This window comes from Patagioenas fasciata, chromosome 18 (assembly GCF_037038585.1).
Source record: "Patagioenas fasciata isolate bPatFas1 chromosome 18, bPatFas1.hap1, whole genome shotgun sequence".
NCBI lineage: Eukaryota > Metazoa > Chordata > Aves > Columbiformes > Columbidae > Patagioenas > Patagioenas fasciata.
The window spans coordinates 9,825,477-9,851,740 of NC_092537.1; the positions used below are offsets into that span (position 1 = coordinate 9,825,477).

At 54.5% G+C, this 26,264-nt stretch overlaps 2 protein-coding genes across 5 annotated transcripts; both read left to right on the forward strand.

Moving 5' to 3' along the window:
- The first annotated feature begins 6,420 nt into the window (after nt 1–6,420).
- Nucleotides 6,421–11,994, forward strand: LOC136109769 (large ribosomal subunit protein mL38-like). Its single transcript, XM_065852677.2, has 9 exons — nt 6,421–6,556; nt 7,691–7,870; nt 8,656–8,784; nt 8,866–9,074; nt 9,461–9,533; nt 10,277–10,322; nt 10,711–10,869; nt 11,266–11,402; nt 11,761–11,994. The coding sequence occupies exons 1-9, from the start codon at nt 6,490–6,492 to the stop codon at nt 11,895–11,897; spliced, it is 1,137 nt and encodes a 378-aa protein (XP_065708749.1). The 5' UTR covers nt 6,421–6,489; the 3' UTR covers nt 11,898–11,994.
- Nucleotides 11,995–14,375: 2,381 nt separating this feature from the next.
- LOC136109465 (fas-binding factor 1 homolog) lies at nt 14,376–24,407 on the forward strand. 4 transcript variants are annotated; one of them, XM_071816300.1, is made up of 18 exons: nt 14,377–14,663; nt 14,992–15,019; nt 15,425–15,466; nt 15,790–15,850; nt 15,939–15,990; nt 16,433–16,559; nt 17,405–17,534; nt 17,757–17,836; nt 18,173–18,275; nt 18,396–18,809; nt 19,270–19,354; nt 19,555–19,655; nt 20,017–20,223; nt 20,743–20,850; nt 21,176–21,329; nt 22,141–22,317; nt 22,503–22,895; nt 23,092–24,407. In XM_071816300.1, exons 1-18 carry the CDS (start codon nt 14,661–14,663, stop codon nt 23,317–23,319), a joined length of 2,493 nt encoding a protein of 830 aa, XP_071672401.1. In that variant the 5' UTR covers nt 14,377–14,660; the 3' UTR covers nt 23,320–24,407. The 4 variants fall into 4 exon arrangements, with proteins under 4 accessions (XP_071672398.1, XP_071672399.1, XP_071672401.1 ...); XM_071816299.1 differs by having other exon boundaries at nt 14,378–14,663; nt 18,381–18,809; XM_071816297.1 differs by having other exon boundaries at nt 14,376–14,663; nt 18,173–18,809.
- The last annotated feature ends 1,857 nt before the right edge of the window (nt 24,408–26,264 follow it).

The following is a 26,264-nucleotide window of genomic DNA, read 5'->3' on the forward strand; positions in this document are numbered from 1 at the left end:
CTCTGGACTGAAGAGAAGCCGCTAAATTAATGTAGACTGTGTTTAAGTTACAAAGACGTACCCATCGTTAACCAATGACGTGGTAAATGCTTTCTAACCAGCTGCAAAATGAGGGGATATTTTTCAAGTTTTAAATCGTTTTGCCTGACAAAGAGACCGGAAGATTAGAAGCAGAGTGCTTAGCTTATATTTGACTAGTAATTAACAGTAAGAATCTCGTCAGTTATAACTAACTTCATACTAACCTTATGTTAGCTCACAGGAAAGAGATTGGGGAACCACCTGGTGATAACGTGAATAGAGAAACCTTGCTGACATATTATAATCAGTCGCCATTGTATAAATTAGATGATGAGGAGAAGTGGCCTCTGAATGAAACTCTGAATGATGCCACGTTAACGTTCTTCTTGAAGAGAGAAGGCAAGTGCAGTCAAGTGGTGGACGCTGATACGTTTTTCACTTTGCAAAAACACCCAGAGTGGCAGACAGAATGCGGTATTAACTTGCCACCCCAGGATCCAGCTGTGTTCACGTTAAAAAGGGAGCAGAATAAAGCTCAGGAGAAGTTGAAACCATGTTGTTCAGCATGTAGAATAAGACAGAAAACTCCCCTGATGAGAGGGGAGAGTGAGATAGAAGACTGTGTGTCCCCACAGAGTGTGGAATTGAAGATGATGTGCCTTCAGCTTCCGAGGTGGTGAAACTCTGGAGAAAGAAGAGGAAAACATGGAAAAGAAGCTGAGATTTTAGTTGAGACTGGAACGTTTCCTTTGGTTTTGAATCAGGAATTGATACCATTAGATGAAGATTTTGTACCTGTGGTGGGAGCTACTGGCCAAGAAGACAAAGCTTTCTTCAACAGCCAATCCAATAGAAACTGGAGAAACAAACTGGAATTCCTAAGTTCTTATCTAAGCCCGGGTCTCCAAAACCGTTACGGAGACGAGACTTAGGAAAACAGTTGCAAGCAATAATAACATTCAAACAAGGTGAAATGACAAAATGGAATTCCTAAGTTCTTATCTACACCTGGGTCTCCAAAACCGTTACGGAGACGAGACTTAGGAAAACAGTTGCAAGCAATAATAACATTCAAACAAGGTGAAGTGACAAAATGGAATTCCTAAGTTCTTATCTAAGCCCGGGTCTCCAAAACCGTTACGGAGACGAGACTTAGGAAAACAAGTGCAAGCAATAATAACATTCAAACAAGGTGAAGTGACAAAATGGAATTCCTAAGTTCTTATCTACGCCTGGGTCTCCAAAACCGTTACGGAGACGAGACTTAGGAAAACAAGTGCAAGCAATAATAACATTCAAACAAGGTGAAGTGACAAAATGGAATTCCTAAGTTCTTATCTACACCTGGGTCTCCAAAACCGTTACGGAGACAAGACTTAGGAAAACAATTGCAAGCAATAATAACATTCAAACAAGGCGAAGTGACATTCAAGATAAAAGAGCTGCCACAGAAACCAAAGAAGACCGTATGCAATGCACTGCAAGTTTGCTAAATTTGGTGAGATGCAGTGGGTATCGAGCTTCCCAACAGAAAGCCCAGCTGATCCAGCATCAAGTGACTTATCTGGGATTCGAGATCTCCGGAGGGCACCAGAGCTGGGGATGGAGCGACAAGAAGCTGTTTGCCGGACACCAGAACCTGCAGCAGTAAAAGAGCTCTGGGCGTTTCTTAGAATGACACATTGGTGCAGACTTTGAGTTTATAATTATGGACTTTGAGTAAAGCCTTTCTATGAACCGTGAAACAAAAGGACTTCCAAGTTGAACTGGACAAGAGAAGCATCTGAGGGCATCTGCACAACTAAACAAAGAACCTGGGTCTCCCAGATATCACTAAGCCATTGGAGTTATGCTCACATGAAAGGCAAAGCATTGGTCTGCGTGTTCTAGCACAGCAATTAAGAGCTCAGAACCGAGCGGCTGCTGCTTCCCTAAGCAATCAGATGAAGTGAGCCAAGGCTGGCCTGGATGTCGTGGAGCTGTGGCAGCTCTTGGACTCGCTGTACAGGAAGCTCCTGAGTTCACCGTGGGACAGAAAGTGTCCCATACAGTCCCAACCGTACTGGAACAAAAAGGTACCCATGGGTTATCTCCCTCGAGATTCCTGAATACCAGGCGGTACTGGTGGAACTAGATGATGTGAATATTGTCGTTACCAACGCTGTCACTGCAGCCCCTTTCCCCAGTGGGTCTGTTTCAGAGCCTGTGGTCCAGGATTGCTTGGAAACAATGGGAGCTGTTTCCTCCAGCAGACGGGATTTAATGGAACAGCCGCTGGAAGACGCCGAAGACTCCTGGTTCACTGATGGAAGCAGCTTTGTAAAGCAAGGAGTAGATAGAGCTGGGGATGCCCTAACAACTACCCACGAGGTAATCAAAGTCAAACCTTTGCCTCCTGGGACTTCTGCCCGGACAGCTGCACATGCACGAGCTTTAGAATTATCCAAAGAGAAGAAGATTAATATCTGGACAGATTCCAAGTGTGCTTTGGGAGTGGTGCGCGCCCATGGAACATTTGAAAAGGACCAAGTTTATTAACAGCACAAGGAAAAGAGATTAAACGTGATACTCCAGTTGTTGGAAGCTGTGCTGTTACTAGAAAAGTTGCCATCATGCATTTCAAGGAGGAGACACTGATCAGGAAACTGGAAATAAATTGGCAGCTGATACTGCGAGACGAGCTGCTGGGAAGACAGAGAGAAATGAGAGGGATGTCTCTGAGCCCGGACGGCTGCCTCCTCGAACCAACATCAGTAAACTCTGCCTTGCAGTGTGTTAACAGAGACCTTCTCGGGTTGGCCAGAAGCATTCCCCTGCCCAACTAGTAAAGCTAGAACAGTAACTAAAGCTTTGTTAAATGAGACTGTACCCCGATTTGGGGTACCCACTGTGATGTCCTCTGCTAGGGGGCCCCCTTTTGTTGCACAGCTAGTGCTGCAAGTCAGTAAAGCATTAGAGATCGATTGGCAGCTGCAGACTCCCTGCAAGCCTTAAGCAAGTGAGCAGGTAGAAAAGAAAATGAATCACTAAATGGAACAGCAGATAGGCAGAATTTGCCAGGACACTAACTGGAAGTAGCATCAAGCACTACCTGTAGCGCTGCTCAGAATGAGAGGGAAGCCTTGAGCCAAGGAAAACTGAAGTCTTTTCTTTCAAGCCAATAGATGAAGTTTCTGTGAAAGCTTTTTCATGTCAGCCTTGAGAAGACAAGTGGAATGGACTGCTCCAGCTGTTGCTGACGGCCTTTACTGCCATCAAGATGAAAGAACAACCCACCTGGATTCACTGTTCAAGAGTGAAGAAAGCAGCAGATAAGAAACAGACGTCGGAACCAGTAGGACCTGCTGCTTTCCAGTTCTCTCAGCATTGATCTCAGTGACTCTAAAAAGTTATGCACTTTAATGCCTAAAGATCCAGTAGAAGCTGCTGTGGCTTGAACTTACCTGTCCTCTATCAGAGGACAGTGGAGCGGGGACCCCAAATCGGGGTACGGTCTCATTTAACAGAGCTTTAGATACTTTTCCAGCTTTACTAGCTGGGCAGGGGATGCTTCTGGCCCAGCCTGAGAAGGTCTCTGTTAACACCAGCAAACCCCCTTTTCTAGGGAGTTTGGAGAAATCTGGTTGCTAATGTTGTCCTGCTACATTTCCTTTTCTAATTGTTCGCATTTGTATCATATTTATCTTATTAAGATTGTTTTCCAGACATACTTCACATTGCTGGGTCACTTGGTTCCAAATACTATATAAATTCACTCTTTCCTTGTAATCAGCTATTGGGATAGAGCATCAGCTCCCCAGTGAGTTTACTGATGTTGGTTCGATAACATAACCATAATTTGGTTAACAATGTGTAAGGCTTCATTTTATTGATTCCTCTCAAATCCTGCACTAAATCTATAGCTTTACCATCTGGTTTCTTTACTCGCCTTCGATCAGCAGTCCAAACTGCAGGAGGTTACTCGTCCTTCTCTGGAGCCTCTGCTTCCTTCAGCTTTCCAGAAGACATCTTCGTGTTTTCCAGCACATCCTCCTTTCACTGCCCTGCAGAAACTCCTTTTGCTTCTGTGCCATCCCCAGCACTGACACCGTTCTCTTGGTAAACAGGAACTCAAAGGAGAAGATAGTGATACTGCTCAGAGGACAAAAACAAGTAGTAGTAATTAACCACATGCTAATAGTAGATGTTCTGCCCTCTTTCAACTGCTCCTATTTTTGTGGCACTATCTCAAAGCATTTTGCAAGTGTTCGTTATGGAGATTTGATGTGAAAACGAACATGTGGTGGTGGCAGAAACTGGAAATTTGACCTGGAATGATGGAGCCACTATTTGAGGGCAGAAATCAGTTGACCAAGGTCGTTGGGTCTTCATCGAGAACATGGAGAACTTGTGCAGCGACCTGCAGAACCGGGGGCTGGTGCTCTGCACACAAAGTGGCCACACGAGGAGCAGGTTCTGCAGCAGCAGCAGGAGCAGCTGAAGCAGCAGCAGCAGCGTCTGCATCAGGGAAGTGTCCCCTCACCCTCCCCACTGGGTCTGGGGCCGCAGTGCCCAAGGCCTGAAGCTTTTCTGACAGCTTCTCTCTCTCCCTTTCTCCCAGAGACCGCGCAGCAGCGGCTGAGCACGGCTCACCAGAGGAGATGGAGTGAACAGCCCCGCCAGGAGCTGCCCAACCACCCTGTGACACCACTGACCGCAGCTCAGGACCTCAGTGCCCTGACCGATGGTCTCTCCAGCACCCTGGGTGAGGCTTCCACGCGCTGCAGGTGGGAAGGGACTTGCCGGGAGGCAGCTGCACTTGTACCAGTGTGTCCGGAGGCTTGGGATGGTCCTGGGGCTGGTTTAGTGCCCCTGTATATAAACCTCAGGTGTGAGCTGGCCTCCGCGTCCTCTGCAGGGGCTCAGCGGAACTCTCTGAGCCAGGGCAGTGCCCGGAGGGGGCAGGAAGGGAGAGGCAGGTGAGTTAAAGCCCGTTTGCCCTGGCTTTGTGGTGTCCCCATCCTGTGCCCTCAGGTCCCTGCTGGCTCTTTCCCCAGACAGGGACGCTCTTGGAGGCTTCCCCTGCGGGTCTTGCTCAGACTGCGAGGGTCTGGGCTCTGGAGGAGCATGGGGAGGGGTCCCCTTCATGGGGGACATGGAAGGAGGGAGGCTTTGGTGAGTGACACCCTGGACTGTGGCCCTGTTTCTGTGGCACTGCCTGGGATCATTCCCACCCATCCTTCCTCTCTTCTCAGGGGGATGATGTCTTAGAAAAGGAGAAGATCCTCTTGGCGTCCCTGAAGAAAGCGCCATACACCACTTCACGTCTGTCAGCATCCCATCCGTCCTTCTGCCCTTCTCCGCACCACGATTTCTTTGAGGTTACGCAGTTATTTCTGGCGATCCCGAGGAAAGTGCCCTACTGCGCTTCACCTCTCCCAGCGTCCCGGCCGTCCTCCCTGCTCCTGACCACCATTTCTGAGAGGCTTTCTTAGAGCAATGGGTTTAAAAGCCCAAGTCTCTTTTGCCTTGTGTTCCCCCTCCATGAGCGGCCCCCAGTCTGGCCTGTTTCTCTGCTGTACCTTTTAAGTTGTTTTTTATCTCATAATTAAAGTATTTTTTAAAGTGCAAACGTCTGAGACTCTGATACCGGAAACCTGGGGCCAAGAACATTTCTGTGACAGTTTGTGCACGTGAATCCGCGTGTGGCACTGCTTTGCTGATGGAGCTGGGAAGGAAATACTCGTCCTTCTCTGGAGCCGAAAACCACACGCGGTGGTTGGAGAAACTGCCAGTTTGACCTGGAAGGATGGAGCCAGAATTTGAGGGCAGAAATCAGTTGCCCCGGGTCCTTGGGTCTGGAGATTGTTCCGCGATGTTCTTCTGGTTTTTAAAGGCTGTCTTCCAGAAAACAACAATCCCAAGCAACGTGCCCAGGCTGTTTTTTCCTCCCCACGCATTTCCCTGTGTGATCTGCTCTGTGACCCCGCGTGAGCAGGGCTTGGACTGGGGGATCTGCAGAGGTCCCTTCAGCCCCACCAGGCTGGGATTCTGTGACTCTGCCCTGCGGTTCCCCAGCACCCCCAGGATGTTCCACAGCCCACAGGCAACCGCAGCTTTTCCTTTGTGGGCCGATTTCTCAAAAACCCCTGGCTCTTGTGCTGGGCTTCACCTCCCGTCCGGGTACCCCGGGGTGACAGCGGGGCCTCTCCGGTGCCTTCCGCGGGCTCTGCCCGGTCGGAGCAGCAAGGCCGGCGATGGGGAGGGGTTCCCGGGGAGGGCAGAGCCCGTCCCGCGGGGCTGTGGGGACGTTTCTAGGCAGGCTCCGCACTAAACAGCCCCGTTGCCGCGGCAGGGGGGCATTCCCAGCCCGGCGCTGCGGTAGACAGACCCGTTGCTACGGCTGCGGGGCCTTGCAGACCGGACTCCGCGCGGCGCAGCCCCCGTCGCTATGGGAACGGGGTCCTTCCAGTGCGGGCGGCGCGCAGCATGGCGGTGCCCCTGCTGAGTGCCGCGCTGAGCGGCGTCCGGAGCGGGCGGGCGTTCGGCACGGCCGGTGAGTCCCGGGCCGGGGAGCCCCGGTTCCCCTGCGCGGGCAGCGGGAGCCGCTTGCGGCGTGGCGGGGAGAGCGCTCGGGCGGCTGAATTCCTGGCGTGGCCGGCTCGGGGAGGCGGGGGTGGCTCCGGCTCTTCCCGGGCTCTCTCGGCCTCGTCTCTTGCGCTCTGGAGAAAGCGGGAACTCTCTGGAAACGAAGAGATGGACTGAACAGCAGAGGCAATGCTACTGTTCGGCGGCATTCTTTATTTCATCAGCGCTGGGGGACACTAGTAGAGTCTTGCATCTGGGCGGGAACAACCCCAGGTTCCAGTCTAAGTTGGGGAATGACCTATTAGAGAGCAGTGTAGGGAAAACGGACCTGGGGGTCCTGGGGACAGCAGGATGAGCATGAGCCAGCACTGGACCCTTGTGGCCAGGAAGGCCAATGGTACCTGGGGTGGATTAGAAGGGGGTGGTCAGTAGGTCAGAGAGGTTCTCCTGCCCCTCTACTCTGCCCTGGGGAGACCACACCTGGAATATTGTGTCCAGTTGTGGCCTCTCAGTTCCAGAAGGACAGGGAACTGCTGGAGAGAGTCCAGCGCAGGGCAACAAAGATGCTGAAGGGAGTGGAGCATCTCCCGTGTGAGGAAAGGCTGAGGGAGCTGGGGCTCTGGAACTGGAGAAGAGGAGACTGAGGGGTGGCTCATTCATGGTCATCAATATGGAAAGGGTGAGTGTCAGGAGGATGGAGCCAGGCTTTTCTCGGTGACAACCAGTGATAGGACAAGGGGCATTGGGTACAAACTGGAACACAGGAGGTTCTGCTTAAATATGAGAAGAAACTTCTTTTCAGTGAGGGTGGCAGAGCCCGGCCCAGGCTGCCCAGGGAGGTTGTGGAGTCTCCTTCTCTGCAGACATTCAAACCTGCCTGGACCCCTTCCTGTGGAACCTCATCTGGCGGGGGGATTGCACTGGATGAGCTTTCCAGGTCCCTTCCAATCCCTGACATTCTGAGATTCTGTGGATTATCCTCCCCTCGTTTTGCAGGTGCTCAGAAAGCATTTACCGTGTCATTGGTTAAGGATGGGTGCGTTTTTTGTAAGTTAATCACAGTACATTAATTTAGCAACTTTTCTTCACTTTCCATTCTCAGCTGCACTCTGCAAGCGGGCAGCCCCGCTGGGGCCGATGCCCAATGAGGATATTGACGTCAGCAACTTAGAAGTGCTGGAAAAATACCGCAGTTTCAGTCGGTACTTGAGGCTGGCGGAGAAGGAGAGCAGGAAGCCGCACTGGTGGCAGACGGTCCGGCAGCACAGCAGCCCCAAGCCAGGTACTCGCCCAAGGAGCTGCACTATGCGGGGTTTTGCTGCTGGAGGTCAAGAAGGCTGTTGCTGGGGCTGCATTTTGCCCCAAAGAGCTGATGAGGGGCTTTGGCACAAGATGGGCCCTTTTCTGATGTAGAAGTTTGCAGAGTGCAAATGTTTCACAGAACCGGATGGCAGTTTTCTGGGAGGAGGGAGGCTGGCCGGGACCTGCCAAGAGACGTGGAGCAGAGTAGAGAAGTGATTCCTTGGAATCATGGAATCATTTGGTTGGAAAAAACCCTCAAGGCCATCAAGACCAACCATAACCCACCCCTGGCACTGACCCATGTGTCTGAGAACCTCATCCCTGCATCTGTCCACCACTGCCCTGGGCAGCCTGTTTCAATGCCTGACAGCCCTTTCGGGGAAGAAATTGTTCCCAGGATCCAACCCTATCCTCCCCTGGGGCTACTTGAGGCCATTTCCTCTCGTCCTAAGCCCAGTAGTGTCAGAGGAACCAGAGCTTTAGACCACCTGCAGCAAATAATCCAGTTTGCACAGCAGCCGCAGAGACCAGAGCTGCTCCTCGGCTGGAAAACCGCTGGGTCTGGGGGTGCGATGAGCTGGGGGAGAGGAGGCGGCAGACGCGTGGAGGTGCAGAGGGAAGGCAGAGGTGATAGAATCGAGTCTCTACTGTCTTGGAGTTTGCGTCTCTTTCACAGCCTCTCTAATGCTCTGCAGGTGTTTTGGTTTTGGGTACTTTGGGTATTTGAATTTTTCATGTATGTGATTTTTTCACCCCTGTCTGAAGAGCCGAAGACCGACATCAGCCTCCCGCATGAGAAGCTGCTGCGGGCAAAGGAAATCAAGGCAAGAAAGAAGATCCTGAGGGAGAACCGCCAGAATGCCGAGATGGAAAGAGCAGCGCGGCTCCGGACTGGTCTGTGCTCCGCCACCCCCTTCCTGCCCCGGCTGTGCTGGGTTCCCCAGTGTCACCTCCAGTGTTTCCCTCTCCTTGCAGCGCTGATCCCCCTCGACAAGGTCAGAGCTGAGTGGGAGAAGAGCAGCGGCCCGTTCCACAAGCAGCGCGTGGCCGAGCACTGCGGGGTGTTTCGTGATTTGTTCCGAGGGGCCACGTTCACCCCCTGGGTCACCTTGAGGGTGGAATACAGCCAAGAAGATGAGCACGTCATGCCGGTCTACTATGGGAACATGGTGACTCCGTCAGAGGTGTGTGGGGGGAGCTGGGCACAGCCTTGGCCCCACGGGAAGCCTCTGTGGTTTTCTCAGACTCTCCTGATGGGCCTTGTCCGCCCCAGGAGATTTTGTTTAGAAGGGTATTTCCTCTGTGATGATCAAAACGTTTCTTGGATGTGATAAAGACAGAGCTTTGCAGCAGGATGGTTGTCTGTCAGCAGGCGGATGTTTATTAAGGCTCTGGGGGCTCTCAGGTGGAGCTGGATGACTTGGTGTCATGGCCCTGCCTGGTCTGTGCTGTGTCCTGGCCATACCCGTGACCAGTTTGTGTTCTTTGCTGTGGAAATCATTACCTTAATGGTTCCTTAATGGAACCTGTTGTTCCAGTGACTAACATTCTGTTTGTGTTGCTCATTTAGGCTTCCAGTCCCCCTGCAGTGTCATACGAGGCAGATAAAGGCACCCTGTGGACTTTGTTGCTCACAAATCCAGGTGAGTAGCAGGTTCTTTACAAAGAACACATTTAAACAGGATTGTTTCCCTCTGCTGTTGGTTCGCTCCTCTTTCTTTTGGCTGCACAGGCAGAGATGATGCCATAACTTCTGAGTAGGGATGTGTTATATATGCAGGAGAGATTGTAGCCTCCCCAAACCTCTAGCAGTTGAGAGATGAGACAGGACCGGTGTCGCGGTGTAGTGGAAGCAATTCCCTGACTCCTGGCCTTTGTTTCCCCCCAGACTCCTCTCCCTCAGCAGTCTGCCTGGCAGGTGCATTAGCTGCCACTGCTCGCTCTGGGAAACCGAGGCACAGTGAAGCAACTGACCAAGAAGTCCCTCTAATCTTGGAATTACATCTGTTGAGTTCTTTGCTCCTCATTTTAAGCTCATTCGTATAAGAATGAGCTACTTTTCTGCTAGGAAAGGATTGCTGGGTGGTCTTGAGCTGCCCCGTTGGTTTGAAGTGGGTCTGGGGGTTCTCACCAGCCTCAAGTTGTGCCAGGGGAGGTTCAGATTGGATATTAGGAAACACTTATTCATGGAGAGGGTTGTACAATACTGGAACAAGTTGCCCAGGGCAGTGGTGGAGTCACCATCCCAGGAGGAGTGTAGAGGAGGTTCTTGTGGACATGGGTTAGTGCCAGAGTTGGGTTATGGTTGGACTCGATGATCTTGAGGGTCTCTTCCGACCCAAACGATTCTATGATCCTATCATGAAGTCACCTTTCTCTGTTGCAGATGGACATTTAAGAGACACGCACTCGGAGTACCTGCACTGGCTGGTGTGAGTACCGAACGGCAGAGCCGCACTGCTGGGCTCGGGGAAAGCCCCGGCAGAGTGGGCAGAAACTCCTTCAACAGAGCTCGGAATAAGGATTTGCTGAGACGGTTCTGTGGGTTCTCTGGTGCTCCTGCCAGTAGCTTCTTCACACCCATGTTCTGGGTCCTGCTAAAGATGCAGGAGTTCAGGTGTTGCTGCTGTTTGGCTTTCAAAACACTGAGTGTGATTTTTCTTCCAGTGAAAACAGCCTCTGCTGTCTGTTTGCTTGTCAGACAGGGTGTAGGTTATGTCACAATGTAGCCCAGAGTGATGTGCAATCCTGGGGGAATCTGCCGGCCCTAACGGGGGGAAATGAATGGATACATAGTGAAGTAAACTTGTATGTGTTCAGGACCAACATCCCAGGCAACGACATCCAGGCGGGTAAGGAGATCTGCCATTACCTGCCCCCCTTCCCCGCCATGGGCACTGGCTACCATCGCTTCATCTTCCTGCTCTTCAAGCAAGACCACCGCATCGATTTCAGCGAGGATGTTCGGCCCACACCCTGGTAATTGAGGCTTTTGCTGGTGGTTCACACTCTCTTGGCCAGGCTGTTCTTGCATGTTCTGATGACATGGTTGTTACTGCTGGAGGAGAGCAAGTTCGTTTTAGTCTGCAGGGCTGTTCAGGGCTGCTCTGAGTTTGTGTGTCGCCTGGAGCCACAATCCCAGCCCTGCAAGCACTGTGCTGTCCTGTTGCTTTAAACCAGGCTGTTAAGAAAGTGGTTTTTTCCTGCCTGGAGCAGAAATGTGCAGAGAGCTGGTGAAACTGGGAGAATTTTTGACGTGCCTTCCTTTTCCACCTCTGTTTTATAGCCTCTGGGGTGCTGTGGGGAAGTAGTTGCCTGCTAGAGTGCTGCAAGAAAAGAGAATCAACTCAGCTCTTGTGCTTGTATTGTTTCCAGCCACAGCCTCAAGATGCGAACCTTTAGCACGTTTGACTTCTACAGAAAGCACGAGGATGCCATGACCCCGGCAGGGCTGGCGTTTTTCCAGTGCCAGTGGGACAGCTCCGTTACCTGCGTCTTCCATCAGCTTCTCAGTAAGAAATGGCTGTGCGGGAGGCTGGGGGAGCCGTGACCCAGCCCTGGGGTGAGGCACAGGGCCGGTGAACGAGCTGTGCCCGTGGGCTCCTGCTTGGTCCTGGTACTTGTCTGGGAGCTGTTACAGCACAGACTGGGCGCTTATGGAGCCATCTTTCCCCAAACTAACAGCAGTCTGAGGAAACAACCTCTTAAAAGGCCATTTTGAATGAGCATTTTCAAATAACACTGAGAGCCTTCACCAGGGCATGCTCAGCCAGCCCTGGTGGGTGTGTGGGGGGGCCCTTGTTAGTGACGGGGGGCCCTGGGGTTCGGATCTGCACTGTCTCACTATCACTCTGTGTCACCCCTTTACAGATATGAGAGAGCCCGTGTTTGAATTTGTGCGGCCGCCCGTTTACCATCCTCCCCAGGTGAAGTTCCCGCGCCACCAGCCCTTGAGGTACCTGGACAGGTACCGAGACACCAAGGAGCCCACCTACGGCATTTACTAGAGCCGGGCCTCCCCTCGAGGTGCTCAGCTCTGCGCTGACTGAAAGGACTGGGCTTATCCTTCCCTGAGAAAATCATTAAATGAACCCAGATCAAGTATTCAGTGCTCCTTTCATTGAGCCTTTCCCTTCCGTACTGCTCCAGGATGTGTTGTTGCAGAGCTAGAAGCTGACCTGCACTTATTCCTGTTAAAGGCAGCAACTCCTTTGCCATCCCAGCCCTCCAGGAGATGGGTCTTGGAGGAAAACACCCAAACGGCAGCACAATCTAGCAGCAAAAACCATGGGGAAAATCCCATTTTCCTGAAGGGCCCCAAATCCATAACCCCAGCAACCTTTTCTGCTGACACTGCTGGGTTTCTGTGCTGTGTTTCCCAGAATAAGGCTCAAGGGAGCTGCTTGGGAAAATGGCAGCCAGAGGGGTTGGTGTCCCAATGCCTGACAACCTTTTCTCTTAAGCAGTTCCCAGGATCCAACCTTAACCTCCTCTGGCGCAACTTGAGGCCATTTCCTCTGGTCCTGTCACTTGTTCCTGGGGAGCAGAGCCTGACACCCCCTGGCTCCAAGGTCCTTTTAGGCAGTTCAGAGATCAGAAGGTCTCCCCTCAGCTGCTGTTCTCCAGCTGACCCCCCCAGGGCTGTCAACCGTTCCCATCACACTTGTGCTCCAGCCCCTCACCAGCTCCGTTCCCTTCTCTCAACTCGCTCCAGCACCTCAATGGATTTCTTGGCGTGAGGGGCCCAAACCTGCCCCCAGGATATGCAGTTTGGCCTCCCCAGTGCCCAGTCCATGGGTCAGTCACTGCCCTGGTCCTGTTGGCCATGGGGCTGTGTGGTTCTGCAGGGGCTGGATGGGACAAATCCCCAACATTCGGTGTCAGGATGAGGCTTCCCAGGCTCAGGCCAGGTTGGGGTCACTCCAGGGAGGGTTTGTTGCCAGCAGCAGGCAGGCAGGAGCGAGTCGGGGCTGTGATGCCAGGTACTGGGCAGGTCCCTTTGCAAACCCCATAGCATCTGGTAGGAAAAGAGAGAATGGAGAGGGGTTTGGGCTGTACCCAGTTCTCTGGTGTTTGATGAGCCTTCACCATGTCCAATGACCAGACTGAAATTTCTGATCATCTGGAGGATGAGCAGTTCCCATCCACCCTCGTGGGGAAGAAGCAACATCCCAGCTGGTGGGCACCAGCAGCTCCAGACCGTAGCAGCTCCTCAGAGGCTGTCTCAGGGCTTTTTTCAGTGCACCCTGGAGTTCGTTGTGGTTGTTTTTATGAGGGTGTCCAAAGCCCGTTTTAAGTTGTCTGAGAGCACCCCCTCCTGGGCATGGCAGAAAAGCACCGAGGAGAAAACCGAAGGAAGAGCTGCTGCTGGGTGTTCTGGGCCATCTGAATCAGCATCTTGAAGGTGGCTCTGCATCCTGCCAGGTGCCTGACAGGCAGTAGGGAGACACCCAGAAGGAAAGGACACTGTTTTCCCGCTCTGAAATCGGGCAGAGCAAACATGGGAGAAGATGTATGAACTCGGGGACCCCCATCCTTTCCAGCTATGTGAGTTTATTTTGACAGTGTAGGACTTCTCCACTCGAAGTGAAATTCCATGGTTCTCTCCAGGCTTAGCAGCTGCTCTGCACTAGAGTAGACACACTTAGACAGCAGGCTTGACAAAGCCCATGCAGAAGGTTTCAAGGTTTTAAGCCATGAGGTGTGTGGGCTTTCCAAAGAGGTTTGAAACTCCCACGGGGGCAGCGGAGCCGCCGGGGCTGGAGCCCCGGGTCCTGCCCCGGGCCCGCTGGGAAGGGTCGGGCGGGACCGGGAAAGGCCGGGAGGGGCCTGGCGGGGCTGCTGCGGGCGGGGCCGGGGCTGCCGTGAGCCCGGGGGCCGGGACGCCGCGGCCGTGGCCACCAGGCCCGCGCGCGCTGGGGGCCGGGGGCGCGAGGGCGCCCCGTGTCGCGGCCACGGGACGCGGAGCGGCGGCGGTTGGTGCGGTCGGTGCCGTTTGCGCGGTTGGTGCGGTCGCTGCGGTTGGTGCCGCGGCGGCTGCTCCGTCCTGCAGCATCGCGGGAGGTGCATTTGGAGACTTCGGTTGACGCCTTGAGCTACTGGAGAGTGTGCAGAGAAGAGCAAGAGAGCTGGTGAGGGGCTGGAGCACAAGTGTGATGGGAGCGGCTGAGGGACCTGGGGGGTTCAGCTGGAGAACAGGAGCTGAGGGGAGACCTTCTGATCTCTGAACTGTCTGAAAGGAGCTTGGAGCCAGGGAGAGTCGGGCTCTGCTCCCCAGGAACAAGCGCCAGGAGCAGAGGAAACGGCCTCAAGTTGCGCCAGGGGAGGTTGAGGTTTGATCTGGGGAACAATTTCTTCCCCAAAGGGCTGTGGGGCATTGGAACAGGCTGCCCAGGGCAGTGGAGGAGTTCCCATCCCTGGAGGGGTTTGACATGGGGTAGTGGTGGACTTGGTAGTGTGAGGTTTATGGTTGGACTCGATGATCTTGAGGGTCTTTTCCAACCAGAATACTTCTGTGATTCTGTGATTCCGGGTGTGTTTAAGGCTGAGCTGGAGCCTGGTTTTTGAGGGGCTTGGAGAGGTCCGAGCAGCAGGGAGCCAGCCGGGGGGGTGGCAGAGGGACGCAGGTTGAACAGCAAGTGGGGAAATCCTCCTGTCCCTGCAGGTCAGAGTGTGGACGTGACCAAGGATCTTCGGTCCCCCCCTGGGGGTTGACATCGGAGGAATCTGCGGAGACACCCTCTGGAGCAAGGGAAAGCCCGGCTCTTGCGATGGTGAGTGTGACGGGTGCTCAGGCAGGCCCGGGAAATGCTCAGTGCTGCTCTGGCACTGGTTGGGAGGCAGGAGCCATCCTGAGGGCTGGGGGCTTCTGCCCAGCTGGCAGGCAGGAGGGGCTGAGCCCCCTGGTGTCACTGAAGGGGTCACATCTCTCCGCTCCCCCGGGCTTTCAGCTGCCATTTCCCAAGCAGTGCGGGCGGGACGAGGGCGTCGCTGGTGCTGCTGGGGTTCTCGGGAGAAACCTGCCTCTGGCTTGAGTGTGCTGAGACAGTCCAGCTCAGACTGGCTTGGTTTTCTAATGAGGGAATTTGTCTTTCTCCACAGGCTACGCAAGCCAAGAGAGGTTTAAGTGGTAAGTGCGCTGGCCTGGTCTCCTTTCACTGTGCGCAGGTGCTTTGGTCTGCTGGGAATGCCTGGGGCGGAGGAGGGGGACACTGGGGTGAGGTGGCAGCCCTGGCTACCGCAATGGTCACCATCCTTGTGTGGAAGGTGCAGCTCAGGGCATCGTGTCGTTCCTGACTCAAATATACTCACCTGCCTCTCCGATCAAAGGGATTTACTTCCTGGGTTCCTGTATTCTGTGGTTGTGGGTTTTCCCAAATCTGGGGGAGAATATATGCATTTATTTCAGTTCTTCCCCACCCCTGCTCCCTAACTGCTGGTTTAGAGGCCTCTTGCTGCCCCTGACACTGGGAGCTTCTCTGCACCAGCTCGATGAGCTCACCTGCCTCAGCACCTTGAATTTGTCTTGTTTCAGGCTCTGTTGATGACCTCCTTGAGGACCTTTGGAGATATGATGGTAAAATGAAACTTCTTTGCTGCTGCAAGGGCAGCATCCTGGTCCTGGTCCTCCCTTCCTGGGAGCAGGAGCTGCTGGTGCAACAGCCCTTGATGCGCGAGGGGCTCCAGTTGTGAGGGGGAGGCAGCAGGGAGCAGAGGGGAGAGCCGGGTTCCCAGAGCCAGAGGCCACTCAATAGGTTGGCCGTCGGTCTGGGGAGGGGAAGTTTGTCCCTGATTAAAAGCCTCTGTGGTCCATGACAAGCCGGCAAATCCCCCCGTGGAGTGCTCAGGCCAGGGCTATGCCCGTGTCCATCATCCTGATCTCTCCCTGTGTGTTTCCAGTTGAACCCCGTTTTACAGCCGGTGGGAGAGCCTTGAAGACCAGCGCGCGGGTCACCAAGGAGTGAGTGCCTTTCAGATCTCTGCGTGCTCCCCACGTCCTCCTGACCTGCCCCCTCCTCAGCTTCTGCACCCGCTCCCTGCCCCGACAGGTTGCTTCCAGAGATTTGCAACGTCCCTGGAGAGAACAAGGCAGCTGCAGGGGTGAGCCCAAACGTGGGGAGAGAGCCTGGATGTCCTGAGGGCTGGGGCTGAGCTCTCTGGCATCACTGGCAGGGGCAAAAAGCCAGGAGAGGGGAGTGGGTGGCTGGTGGGAGACGGGCTTCCAGGTACCGAGGATGGAGCAAAGCCCGGGGGCACCCGCTGCTGCAGCCCAGCCTTCCTGGGTGCGCTTCGGCTCCAGCATCGTAGGAAGAGCCCTCACCCAAAGCAATGGCCTTGGGTGTTCCTGACACTTCTCCCAGAGGCAGCAGCAGGATCTCAGCACAGGACTCAGGGCTCAGAGCGTTTCAAGTACCGAAATCCCCCCGTCTCAGCCCCCGTGCGCTGCAGCCGCGGCCCCCAGCACCAGCCTCCCAAGGGAGAAGCAGTGCTGAGGCATCTGCTGCGCTCGCCCTGTGCCCGTCCTCATCCTCTTGCTTTCCAGGACAAGGACGACGGGGACTGGGATTTCCTGAGGACATCGAAACCCAGTGCTGGCCTACAGAAGATGCCCGTGAAACGTGGCACTGAAAGCAGCTCTGAGACAACAGCAGAACAGAGCAGCAGGAAAGGTAAGCAGGTTGCTGGATGCCTCCTCCTTGTAGGAAAGGAATCGGCAGCCTGGCTGAGTTTGTGTGAGGTCCCAGCTGATGAAATGGAAAGCCACCCAGTCCCACCTCTGATCAAGCAGTGCGGTCATTTCTAGAGCAGCCTGATAACGGGATTGGTTGTGCCACAGCTCAGGGAGTGCCCCAGGTTACAGAACTGGCCTTTCCTTTCCGGGAAGGGAGGCTCAGATCTTCCCTTGGGCCTCACCCGGCCTGTTGTGCACCGTGCCAAAGGACAACAAGTTTTCGTGGTCAGGATTTGGGTGGCTGTAGCATCCCCGGTCCACGGCAAAGCCCAGCAGGGCACATCTGTGTGGGTCCCGGCTGCACTGGGCAGTGTTACAGGCACTCGCCCCTCTTGTTCCTGCAGCGGGGACGCTCATGGATCTGATAGTCACCTCAAATGGCCTTTGCCCCGATAAATCCACTCTGGACACCAGTAGCAGCCGGTGGGTTGGGGCAAGGGCCAGGGTGTGTTTAGAGCAGGGCCTTTGGGTGAAGAGGGGCTGGAACAATCTGATTGGAAACTTGCAAAGCTCAAGAAGCTCCTGGTGTTGCCGGAGCTGGAAACCCCAGTGTCAGTGACCCCCAGCCATGTCCCAGCAGTGGATGCAGGGGCACAGAGCAGCAGTGGCGCGTTGCCGCTTTGTCACTTGCTGTGAGGTTCAGTCACGGAAAAGACATTGAAAAAGGACTTTGTAAATGGTCCAGGGAGAGAAGAGCAGGCAGGGCTGCTTTGATCTCTTGTTGTTTAAAAAAACAAACCCCACCCTGCTCAAACCTCCTCCCACGGGTGATCCCATCCCCAGAGCTGCCCCCACGCCAGACGCCCCTGCGCACTGTGGCCCCGGTCCAGAGGAGGAAGACGTCGATGTTTGAAGATGCTGAAGACGACGACCTCTTGGATGTGCTAAGACGTGGCAAAGGCCCAAAAAAAGAGTAAGGGTAGTGAGGAGGCGATGGCAGTAACGCAGGGGGTGGGCTCTGTGTTGAGCTGGTGCCACTGTGCTGGGGGGGGATGCCGGAGCTTCTGCCCGTGGGTCCCAGCAAGGGGCAAGAGCAGCTGGTTTGGCAGAGAAGAGCCAGAGCAGCCTGGCCAGGCTGTGTGAGGAGGGACAGCCCTGCCTCTGGGAGAAAACATCTGCCACCGTGTCCCCACAGAGAGGAGCTCCGGCCAGCGCGCTCCACGCTGGACGGCTTGTTCGGACGAGGCTCCGCGGCCAAAGTCCTGGAAAAGCCAGGTACGGGAGAGCATAGGGAGTGCAAAGTGGATAAAAAGTCCCAGAAGCAGCCAGGTGAGCCCAGCCAGGGACGTTGGGCAGGTCTGCAGAGGCGACAGCATTGGCTTGGGCTAGCGAGCTGGATTTCTCGTGGCCTTGCAGGGGAAATGCCCTTTGTGTCGGGCTGAGCAGGGCGGTCAAGGGGCTCTGGGTCAGCGGGGCGGAAGGCGGCTCATGCACAAGGGTTGTGCTCTGCCCTCGAGGCAGCCTGGGAGGAGGAGGAGGAGGAGGGGAGGGCTGGTGTCTTTGCAGCAGCTGCTCCTCTGGGCGCTGACTCAAGGCTCCCTGTCTGAACAGAGGAGGAAGGGCGCGGGGACAAGAAGGAGCTTGTCTTCGGAGAGTACCAGCCCTCGATGGGCTCCAGGCCCGCGGTCCAGCCGGCGGTGGGGCAGTTGGTGAGGTACGGTGCTGTGCGTGTGTCTGGAGCGTCGCTGTCCCTGAGGCGGAGCAGGCAGGTCCCCGGGTCCCCTCGCAGGCAGGTCTGCAACTGCTTCTCCTTCCTCAGGTTTTCTGCCAACAGCAGCAGCGAAACAAACCCAGAGCCCCGCTCCACACCTCGTCCTCCCCGCAGACGGAACCCCGTGCGGAGGAGAAGGGCCGAAGACGACTGGCTGAGCTGGGAGGATGAGGATTTCACGGATCCCACCAGCCAGTCCAGGGCTGCAGAGGAGGCAGCGCCTAAACCCGACCCGATGGACTGGCTGATTGATGCCTTGGCTCGCAGGAGAGCCGAAGAACAGGCCAAGGCACAGGAGATAAAGGCCGAGACCATGGAGACCCAGGAGAAGAAAACCAAGCCCTCCGAGACTGAAGAGAAAAAGGCTGAGCCCTCGGAGGCGCAAGAGAAAAAGAACAAACCCTCGGAGGCCCAAGACACAAAGGCCGAGCCCTCAGAGACCGCGGGCGAAGGGCCGGGTCCCCGCTCTCCCGGCAGGTAAAGGCCCGGTCAATGGCCGCAGCGCTCCCGTCTGCTCCACGTGTGGCTGCTGCAGCAGCAGCTCTCAGCAGTGCTTGCCTCAGATTGACCCAATTCGTGTTAAGCACTTTCTCGTATCCAGTTGGGGTAATGCCGCGGGTCTTTGTCCCACTGATCCAGCCCACAGTCCCATTCCCCTCGGCAGGTTCAGACTTGTGCCGTCCCAATGGGGCTCAGAAGGGAATTGCAGCCCCCGTGCCTGGAGCGGTGGGCAGGGGTTGTGAGCTGGGGGTGCCCGGGGAAGGGGGCGGATGCAGCCAGGGGAGCACCAGGGATGGAGCTGTTGGGGTCTTTGCTCCCTCGGCAGCCAAGAGGCTGAATCCTGCCTTTCACCTGCGAGGCAGGAACTGGTGTTGTGGAGGGATCTTGTCTTTCGTGGCCTCCTCGGCTTGACCACATCGGGTGCTTTATCTTGCAGCCAGCTGGCCGCCTCCACAGCAGCATTGGACTGTCGGGCAGAGCTGCTGAGCGCCCAGGCACGTGTGGCAGAGCTGGAGAGCCAGGTGAGCCCCAGCGCCTGCTGGATGGGGCCCATGGGTGACCCAGGGGGAGGAGAAGGGGCCATGTCTGCTCCTAACAGCATCAGGGTGATGGGAGAGAGGAGGAACCTCCCTGTGCAGAGATGCCAACAACGGCCACCGAGTGCTGCTGTGGGGGTTCTGTCCCCGAGGCAGCACAAGAACCTTCTCCCCGGTCCCGGCAGGTCCAGATGCTGGAGGAGGAGCGGGCGCAGCAGAAAGTGTTATTGGAGAGTGCCCAGCGGCAGCACCAGGAGCACCTGGATGTCCAGGAGAGCAGCCACAGGTACCGGGCTCTGGGCTGTGCTCCCCTCCTCTAGCAGGTCCTTGCCCACAGCCCCGTCCATCTCCCCTGGGGGGACAGCGCTGGGGCGCGGCCCAAATCCAGCCCTGGGTGGGTGACAAGAGGAGGGGCCTGTCCCTTTGCCAGCACGTCCCCAGTCAGGGCACCGCACTGCGCAGCAGCAGAGGGCTCAGGGCTCAGAATGCAGAGAGCGAAGCAGCCCCTGCCTCCGTTTCCCCACACACACAGCAAAACTGATCTGCTGCTAAATCCCCATGTGCCCTTTGGGTGCAGAGTACCAGGTACGGCAAGGAAAGCAACACTTGTTCGGTGCTGTGACCCCTCACGGGCTCTCTCTGGGCAGGACCTCAGTGAACATAATGAAGGAGAAGTATGAGCAGCAGGTGGAGATGCTGCGGCGGCAGAACGAGCAGCTGGCGGCACAGCTGCGGCAGGAGCGGCAGGACACGGCGCGGGATCGGGCAGAGCTGCTGGCGCAGCACCAGCTGGACCTGGAGCAGCTGTGGGAGCAGCACCGGCTGGAGCTGCAGCAGCTGCGGGAGCTGCAGAGGTGAGAGCGGCACGAGCGGCACGTGGTGCCAGTGCCCCCGGTCTGGGTGAAGGAATCAGGGAACAGTTTGGGGAGACAGTGAAAGGAGAATGGAGAGTCCAGAAGCGCTGGGTTGAGGGCAGCCCAGTGGCTTTTGGAGTGGGGATTTGCTTTGCAGGTGAAGACAGGGAGATCTGGCTGGAGACGTCATTCTGAGGGAATGCATTGCATTTTGAAAGATGCTGAACCCCATGTTTTCTCTCCCCCAGATCCCTTTTATTCAGAACAATGAGTTGCTGATGTCCACATAGTTTGGGTCAATAAGAAATCTGGTTTTGGTAGAGAAGCCCATAACCCCCAGATGTGGTCCATCCCAGATGGGGATGGCTGTCTGTGGGATGCCCCCTAACAGACCAGCCTGCCAGCTCAGCTCCTGGGACCTGGTTCTCAGCCCCACGACCGAGCCTCTCCCATGGTGCCCGTCATGGGGAGCACCAGTTTGTAACAGCCCGTGGTGGGCTCCTTCCCCGTGTCCTGCAGGGAGTCTGTTGAGAAACTGCGCAAGAAACACGAGGAGCAGCTCCAGCACGTCAAGTGGCTGAAAGAGAGAGAGATGGATGTGCTGACCGGCACCATTTCACACACCAGGTACTGACAGCCCGTGTCGTGTCCCCACGTTGATCCCTGGCCGCGGTGTTCCCTGACCTCTGGGGAACCAGGCTCGGAGCACAGGAGGAACAGGGGCCATCCTCTCTCCCACCCGGATGCTGAGCCTCCAGGGATGCTGAGCTGTTGTTTAGTATCTGTCCTTGCTCCCCGAAGCAGCAGCTGCATCTTCCTACTGTTCTGCTCTGATCCCGAGAGGTTCAGGACAGGGCTGCCTGGCCCATGGCCCGGCACATGTCCCTCTCTCCTTCGCAGTGAGACAAAGTGTGTCCCCCAGGGTGACCCCTCCCCCGGCTCCTCTGCACAGGTCTCTGGACAGCGTCGTTGAGAGGATGGAGAAGTTCTCCAGCGACCTGCAGAACGTGTGCAGGAGGAGCATGGAGGAGGAGCAGAGCCGTGTCCGGGAGCTGGTGGCCAACACGCAGACCAGGCTGGGCGAGCAGACTTGGCTGCTGGAGCAGGTGAGCCCACACTGTGTCCTCTGCCCGGGCCAGGCTCCTGGCTGGGTCCAGGTGTTTCTCTGGCCCACTGGAGGTCCCTGGCCTGGAGCCCGTGAATGGCGTCTGGCCCTGCAGCGTCTGGCAGGCTCACACGTGGGTCCTGCTCAACGGGGAGACTTTCAGCGCTGCCTTCTTGTGACAAAGACGTCACTCGGGGTGGTGAGAATGGGGGTGTCTCAGGAACAGGCTCCACCAGCCTCTTTCAGCTGTTGACTGAAGCGTCAGTCGCCTCTGTCTCTCCCCTTCACCCGTGAGGAGTTTGGGCAGCCAGAGCAGGCACAGCCGCCTCTGTTGGGAGTCGGGGGAGAGAAAACCCCCACGGTGGGTGAGGCAAAACCTCCCTGTGCCATTGGGACGTGTCTGGAGCCGGTTCTGCTCCCTCTGGGGCTGTCCAGAGGGGACATGTGGCACAGACAGTGTGGCAGAGCTGCATTTTTCAGGGCTGCCAGGGTGGCAAAGGACCACTCAGGCTGGGTATTTCCAGTGCCGAGGAACTGCTGTGCAGTGAGCGTGTTTGAGGGTGTGCAGCACGGTGAGGGGTTCCATCCGTTCTGGGGAAGGAGTGTGTGTGTGTGTCCGGTCCCAGCTCTGCCAGCCCTGGTCCCCACAGGCAGGTGGGTAAGGGCTCTGCTGGAGCACTGGGGACTGTTGCTCTGCACCCAAAGCGGCCACATGAGGAGCTCAACAGGGGCTCTGCCTCCCCTTGGGAAGACGGGAGATGGTGTCCAGGATGGGGCAGGTGATGCATCGGTTTCCCCCGTGCCCACCCTAGGAGCGGGCAGAGCTGAAGATCCAGCGCCAGGAGCTGAAAGCCAAGGAGGAACAGCTGGCGAGAGACAGGCAGAGGCTGGACGAGGCCTGGCAGGAAATGCAGCTGGAGAAGGAGAAGGTGATCGAGGCCGTGCGACATGTCCAGAAGCAGCAGGAGATGATCAGAAGCACGAAGGAGGTAAGCAGAGCGTCTGCGCCACGGTTCGCAGCCGTGCACGGGCCGGCAGCACAGCTGGGGTCTCACATCCCTCCTGAAGTCGTGAATCCTGTGCTGGGAGGGGAACAAGGGGACGCCCAGAGGAGCCCCCGCCCAGGGCAGAGAGGGTCCCTGTCCCCAACCTCCCCACCCGCTCTGCCTTGCAGCTCTCGGCCCAGAAGCACGCGGAGGGGGAGCGAGCCCTGGGGGAGGCACGCAGGATGCAATCAGAGTTCTGGGACAAGCTGCAGGTCCTGCAGCAGCAGGAGGAGCAGCTGAAGCAGCAGGAGGAGCAGTTGAAGCAGCAGCAGGAGCAGCTGAAGCCACAGCTGGAGCAGCTGAAGCAGCAGAAGGAACAGCTGAAGCAGCTGCAGGAGCAGATGAATCAGCAACAGGAGCAGATGAAGCAGCAGCTGGAGCAGATGAAGCAGCAGCCAGAGCAGCTGAAACAGCAGCTGCAGCAGCTGAAGCAGGATCAGGAGCAGCTGAAGCAGGAAAAGGCCTCCCTGTCTTCCATGTTCAGTGCCCAGATGCAGCTGCTGAAGGTCCAGGCCCAGCAGGTGAGGTGGGGGGAGAGCTCAGACTGCGAGGTTCTGGGCTCTGGGGGAGCATGGGGAGGGGTCCCCTTCATGGGGGACCATGGCACGAGGGAGGCTTTGGGATACTTCTCTTGTTGATGAGCAACACCTTGGATTGTGACCCTGTTTCTGTGGCACTTTCTGGGATACATCCCACACATCCTTCCTCTCTTCTCAGGGGGACAAAGAGTTAGAGAAGCAGAGAATCTTCTTGGAGAACCTCAAGAAAGTACGATACAACACTGCACGGCTGTCAACAACCCCTCCATCCTCCTCCCGTTCTGTGGACGATACCATTGAGTATACGCATGCATTAATAGAGGCCCTGAGGAAAGCATCTCCACCTGTGCAAGTAGCTGACCTGTCCTCCATTCTCCGGCCTCCCATTACTTTCAAGACCCTTTAATCAGGCTCTGCCCCAGTGGCCATTCTGTCAGCTCTGCTTCTGGCGTGACTTGTAATAACATCGGATGTGAGACTGTGGGTACGCGTTAGAGGCCTTGAAGACTTCAGGAGTTCGTTTGGAAACATTAGTGAGGATGCTTAATAAAAAGAAAGGGAGGGCTGTTGCGGAATAAGTTTACTCACTTAAATTCCTTTAGTTGTATTCTATGCTTCGACACATCGAGATAAGGACAGAGAAAAAACTGCCTGGAAGACAGAGGGAGAGAATCCAAGAAGAAACAATGAAGGCCCCAGACCCAAAATTACCAGTGGACCAACAGGCTCGTGAAAGATGCGTGAAGAGCAGGTGCACAGACTGTGGGGGTTTACAAGCCCAAGTCTCTTTTGTCTCATGCTCCTCCTGCTGAGAGGCCAAAGTCCAGACAGTTGCTTTGCTGTTATGCAGTTATTTATGGAGATCCTGAGGAAAGCGCCCTACAACACTTCACCTCTGCCGGCATCCCGAACCTCCTCCCTTCTCTGGACTGAAGAGAAGCCGCTAAATTAATGTAGACTGTGTTTAAGTTACAAAGACGTACCCATCGTTAACCAATGACGTGGTAAATGCTTTCTAACCAGCTGCAAAATGAGGGGATATTTTTCAAGTTTTAAATCGTTTTGCCTGACAAAGAGACCGGAAGATTAGAAGCAGAGTGCTTAGCTTATATTTGACTAGTAATTAACAGTAAGAATCTCGTCAGTTATAACTAACTTCATACTAACCTTATGTTAGCTCACAGGAAAGAGATTGGGGAACCACCTGGTGATAACGTGAATAGAGAAACCTTGCTGACATATTATAATCAGTCGCCATTGTATAAATTAGATGATGAGGAGAAGTGGCCTCTGAATGAAACTCTGAATGATGCCACGTTAACGTTCTTCTTGAAGAGAGAAGGCAAGTGCAGTCAAGTGGTGGACGCTGATACGTTTTTCACTTTGCAAAAACACCCAGAGTGGCAGACAGAATGCGGTATTAACTTGCCACCCCAGGATCCAGCTGTGTTCACGTTAAAAAGGGAGCAGAATAAAGCTCAGGAGAAGTTGAAACCATGTTGTTCAGCATGTAGAATAAGACAGAAAACTCCCCTGATGAGAGGGGAGAGTGAGATAGAAGACTGTGTGTCCCCACAGAGTGTGGAATTGAAGATGATGTGCCTTCAGCTTCCGAGGTGGTGAAACTCTGGAGAAAGAAGAGGAAAACATGGAAAAGAAGCTGAGATTTTAGTTGAGACTGGAACGTTTCCTTTGGTTTTGAATCAGGAATTGATACCATTAGATGAAGATTTTGTACCTGTGGTGGGAGCTACTGGCCAAGAAGACAAAGCTTTCTTCAACAGCCAATCCAATAGAAACTGGAGAAACAAATTGGAATTCCTAAGTTCTTATCTAAGCCCGGGTCTCCAAAACCGTTACGGAGACGAGACTTAGGAAAACAGTTGCAAGCAATAATAACATTCAAACAAGGTGAAATGACAAAATGGAATTCCTAAGTTCTTATCTACACCTGGGTCTCCAAAACCGTTACGGAGACAAGACTTAGGAAAACAATTGCAAGCAATAATAAAATTCAAACAAGGTGAAGTGACAAAATGGAATTCCTAAGTTCTTATCTACACCTGGGTCTCCAAAACCGTTACGGAGACGAGACTTAGGAAAACAAGTGCAAGCAATAATAACATTCAAACAAGGTGAAGTGACAAAATGGAATTCCTAAGTTCTTATCTAAGCCCGGGTCTCCAAAACCGTTACGGAGACGAGACTTAGGAAAACAAGTGCAAGCAATAATAACATTCAAACAAGGTGAAGTGACAAAATGGAATTCCTAAGTTCTTATCTACGCCTGGGTCTCCAAAACCGTTACGGAGACGAGACTTAGGAAAACAAGTGCAAGCAATAATAACATTCAAACAAGGTGAAGTGACAAAATGGAATTCCTAAGTTCTTATCTACACCTGGGTCTCCAAAACCGTTACGGAGACGAGACTTAGGAAAACAAGTGCAAGCAATAATAACATTCAAACAAGGTGAAGTGACAAAATGGAATTCCTAAGTTCTTATCTACGCCTGGGTCTCCAAAACCGTTACGGAGACGAGACTTAGGAAAACAAGTGCAAGCAATAATAACATTCAAACAAGGTGAAGTGACAAAATGGAATTCCTAAGTTCTTATCTACACCTGGGTCTCCAAAACCGTTACGGAGACAAGACTTAGGAAAACAATTGCAAGCAATAATAACATTCAAACAAGGCGAAGTGACATTCAAGATAAAAGAGCTGCCACAGAAACCAAAGAAGACCGTATGCAATGCACTGCAAGTTTGCTAAATTTGGTGAGATGCAGTGGGTATCGAGCTTCCCAACAGAAAGCCCAGCTGATCCAGCATCAAGTGACTTATCTGGGATTCGAGATCTCCGGAGGGCACCAGAGCTGGGGATGGAGCGACAAGAAGCTGTTTGCCAGACACCAGAACCTGCAGCGGTAAAAGAGCTCTGGGCGTTTCTTAGAATGACACATTGGTGCAGACTTTGAGTTTATAATTATGGACTTTGAGTAAAGCCTTTCTATGAACCGTGAAACAAAAGGACTTCCAAGTTGAACTGGACAAGAGAAGCATCTGAGGGCATCTGCACAACTAAACAAAGAACCTGGGTCTCCCAGATATCACTAAGCCATTGGAGTTATGCTCACATGAAAGGCAAAGCATTGGTCTGCGTGTTCTAGCACAGCAATTAAGAGCTCAGAACCGAGCGGCTGCTGCTTCCCTAAGCAATCAGATGAAGTGAGCCAAGGCTGGCCTGGATGTCGTGGAGCTGTGGCAGCTCTTGGACTCGCTGTACAGGAAGCTCCTGAGTTCACCGTGGGACAGAAAGTGTCCCATACAGTCCCAACCGTACTGGAACAAA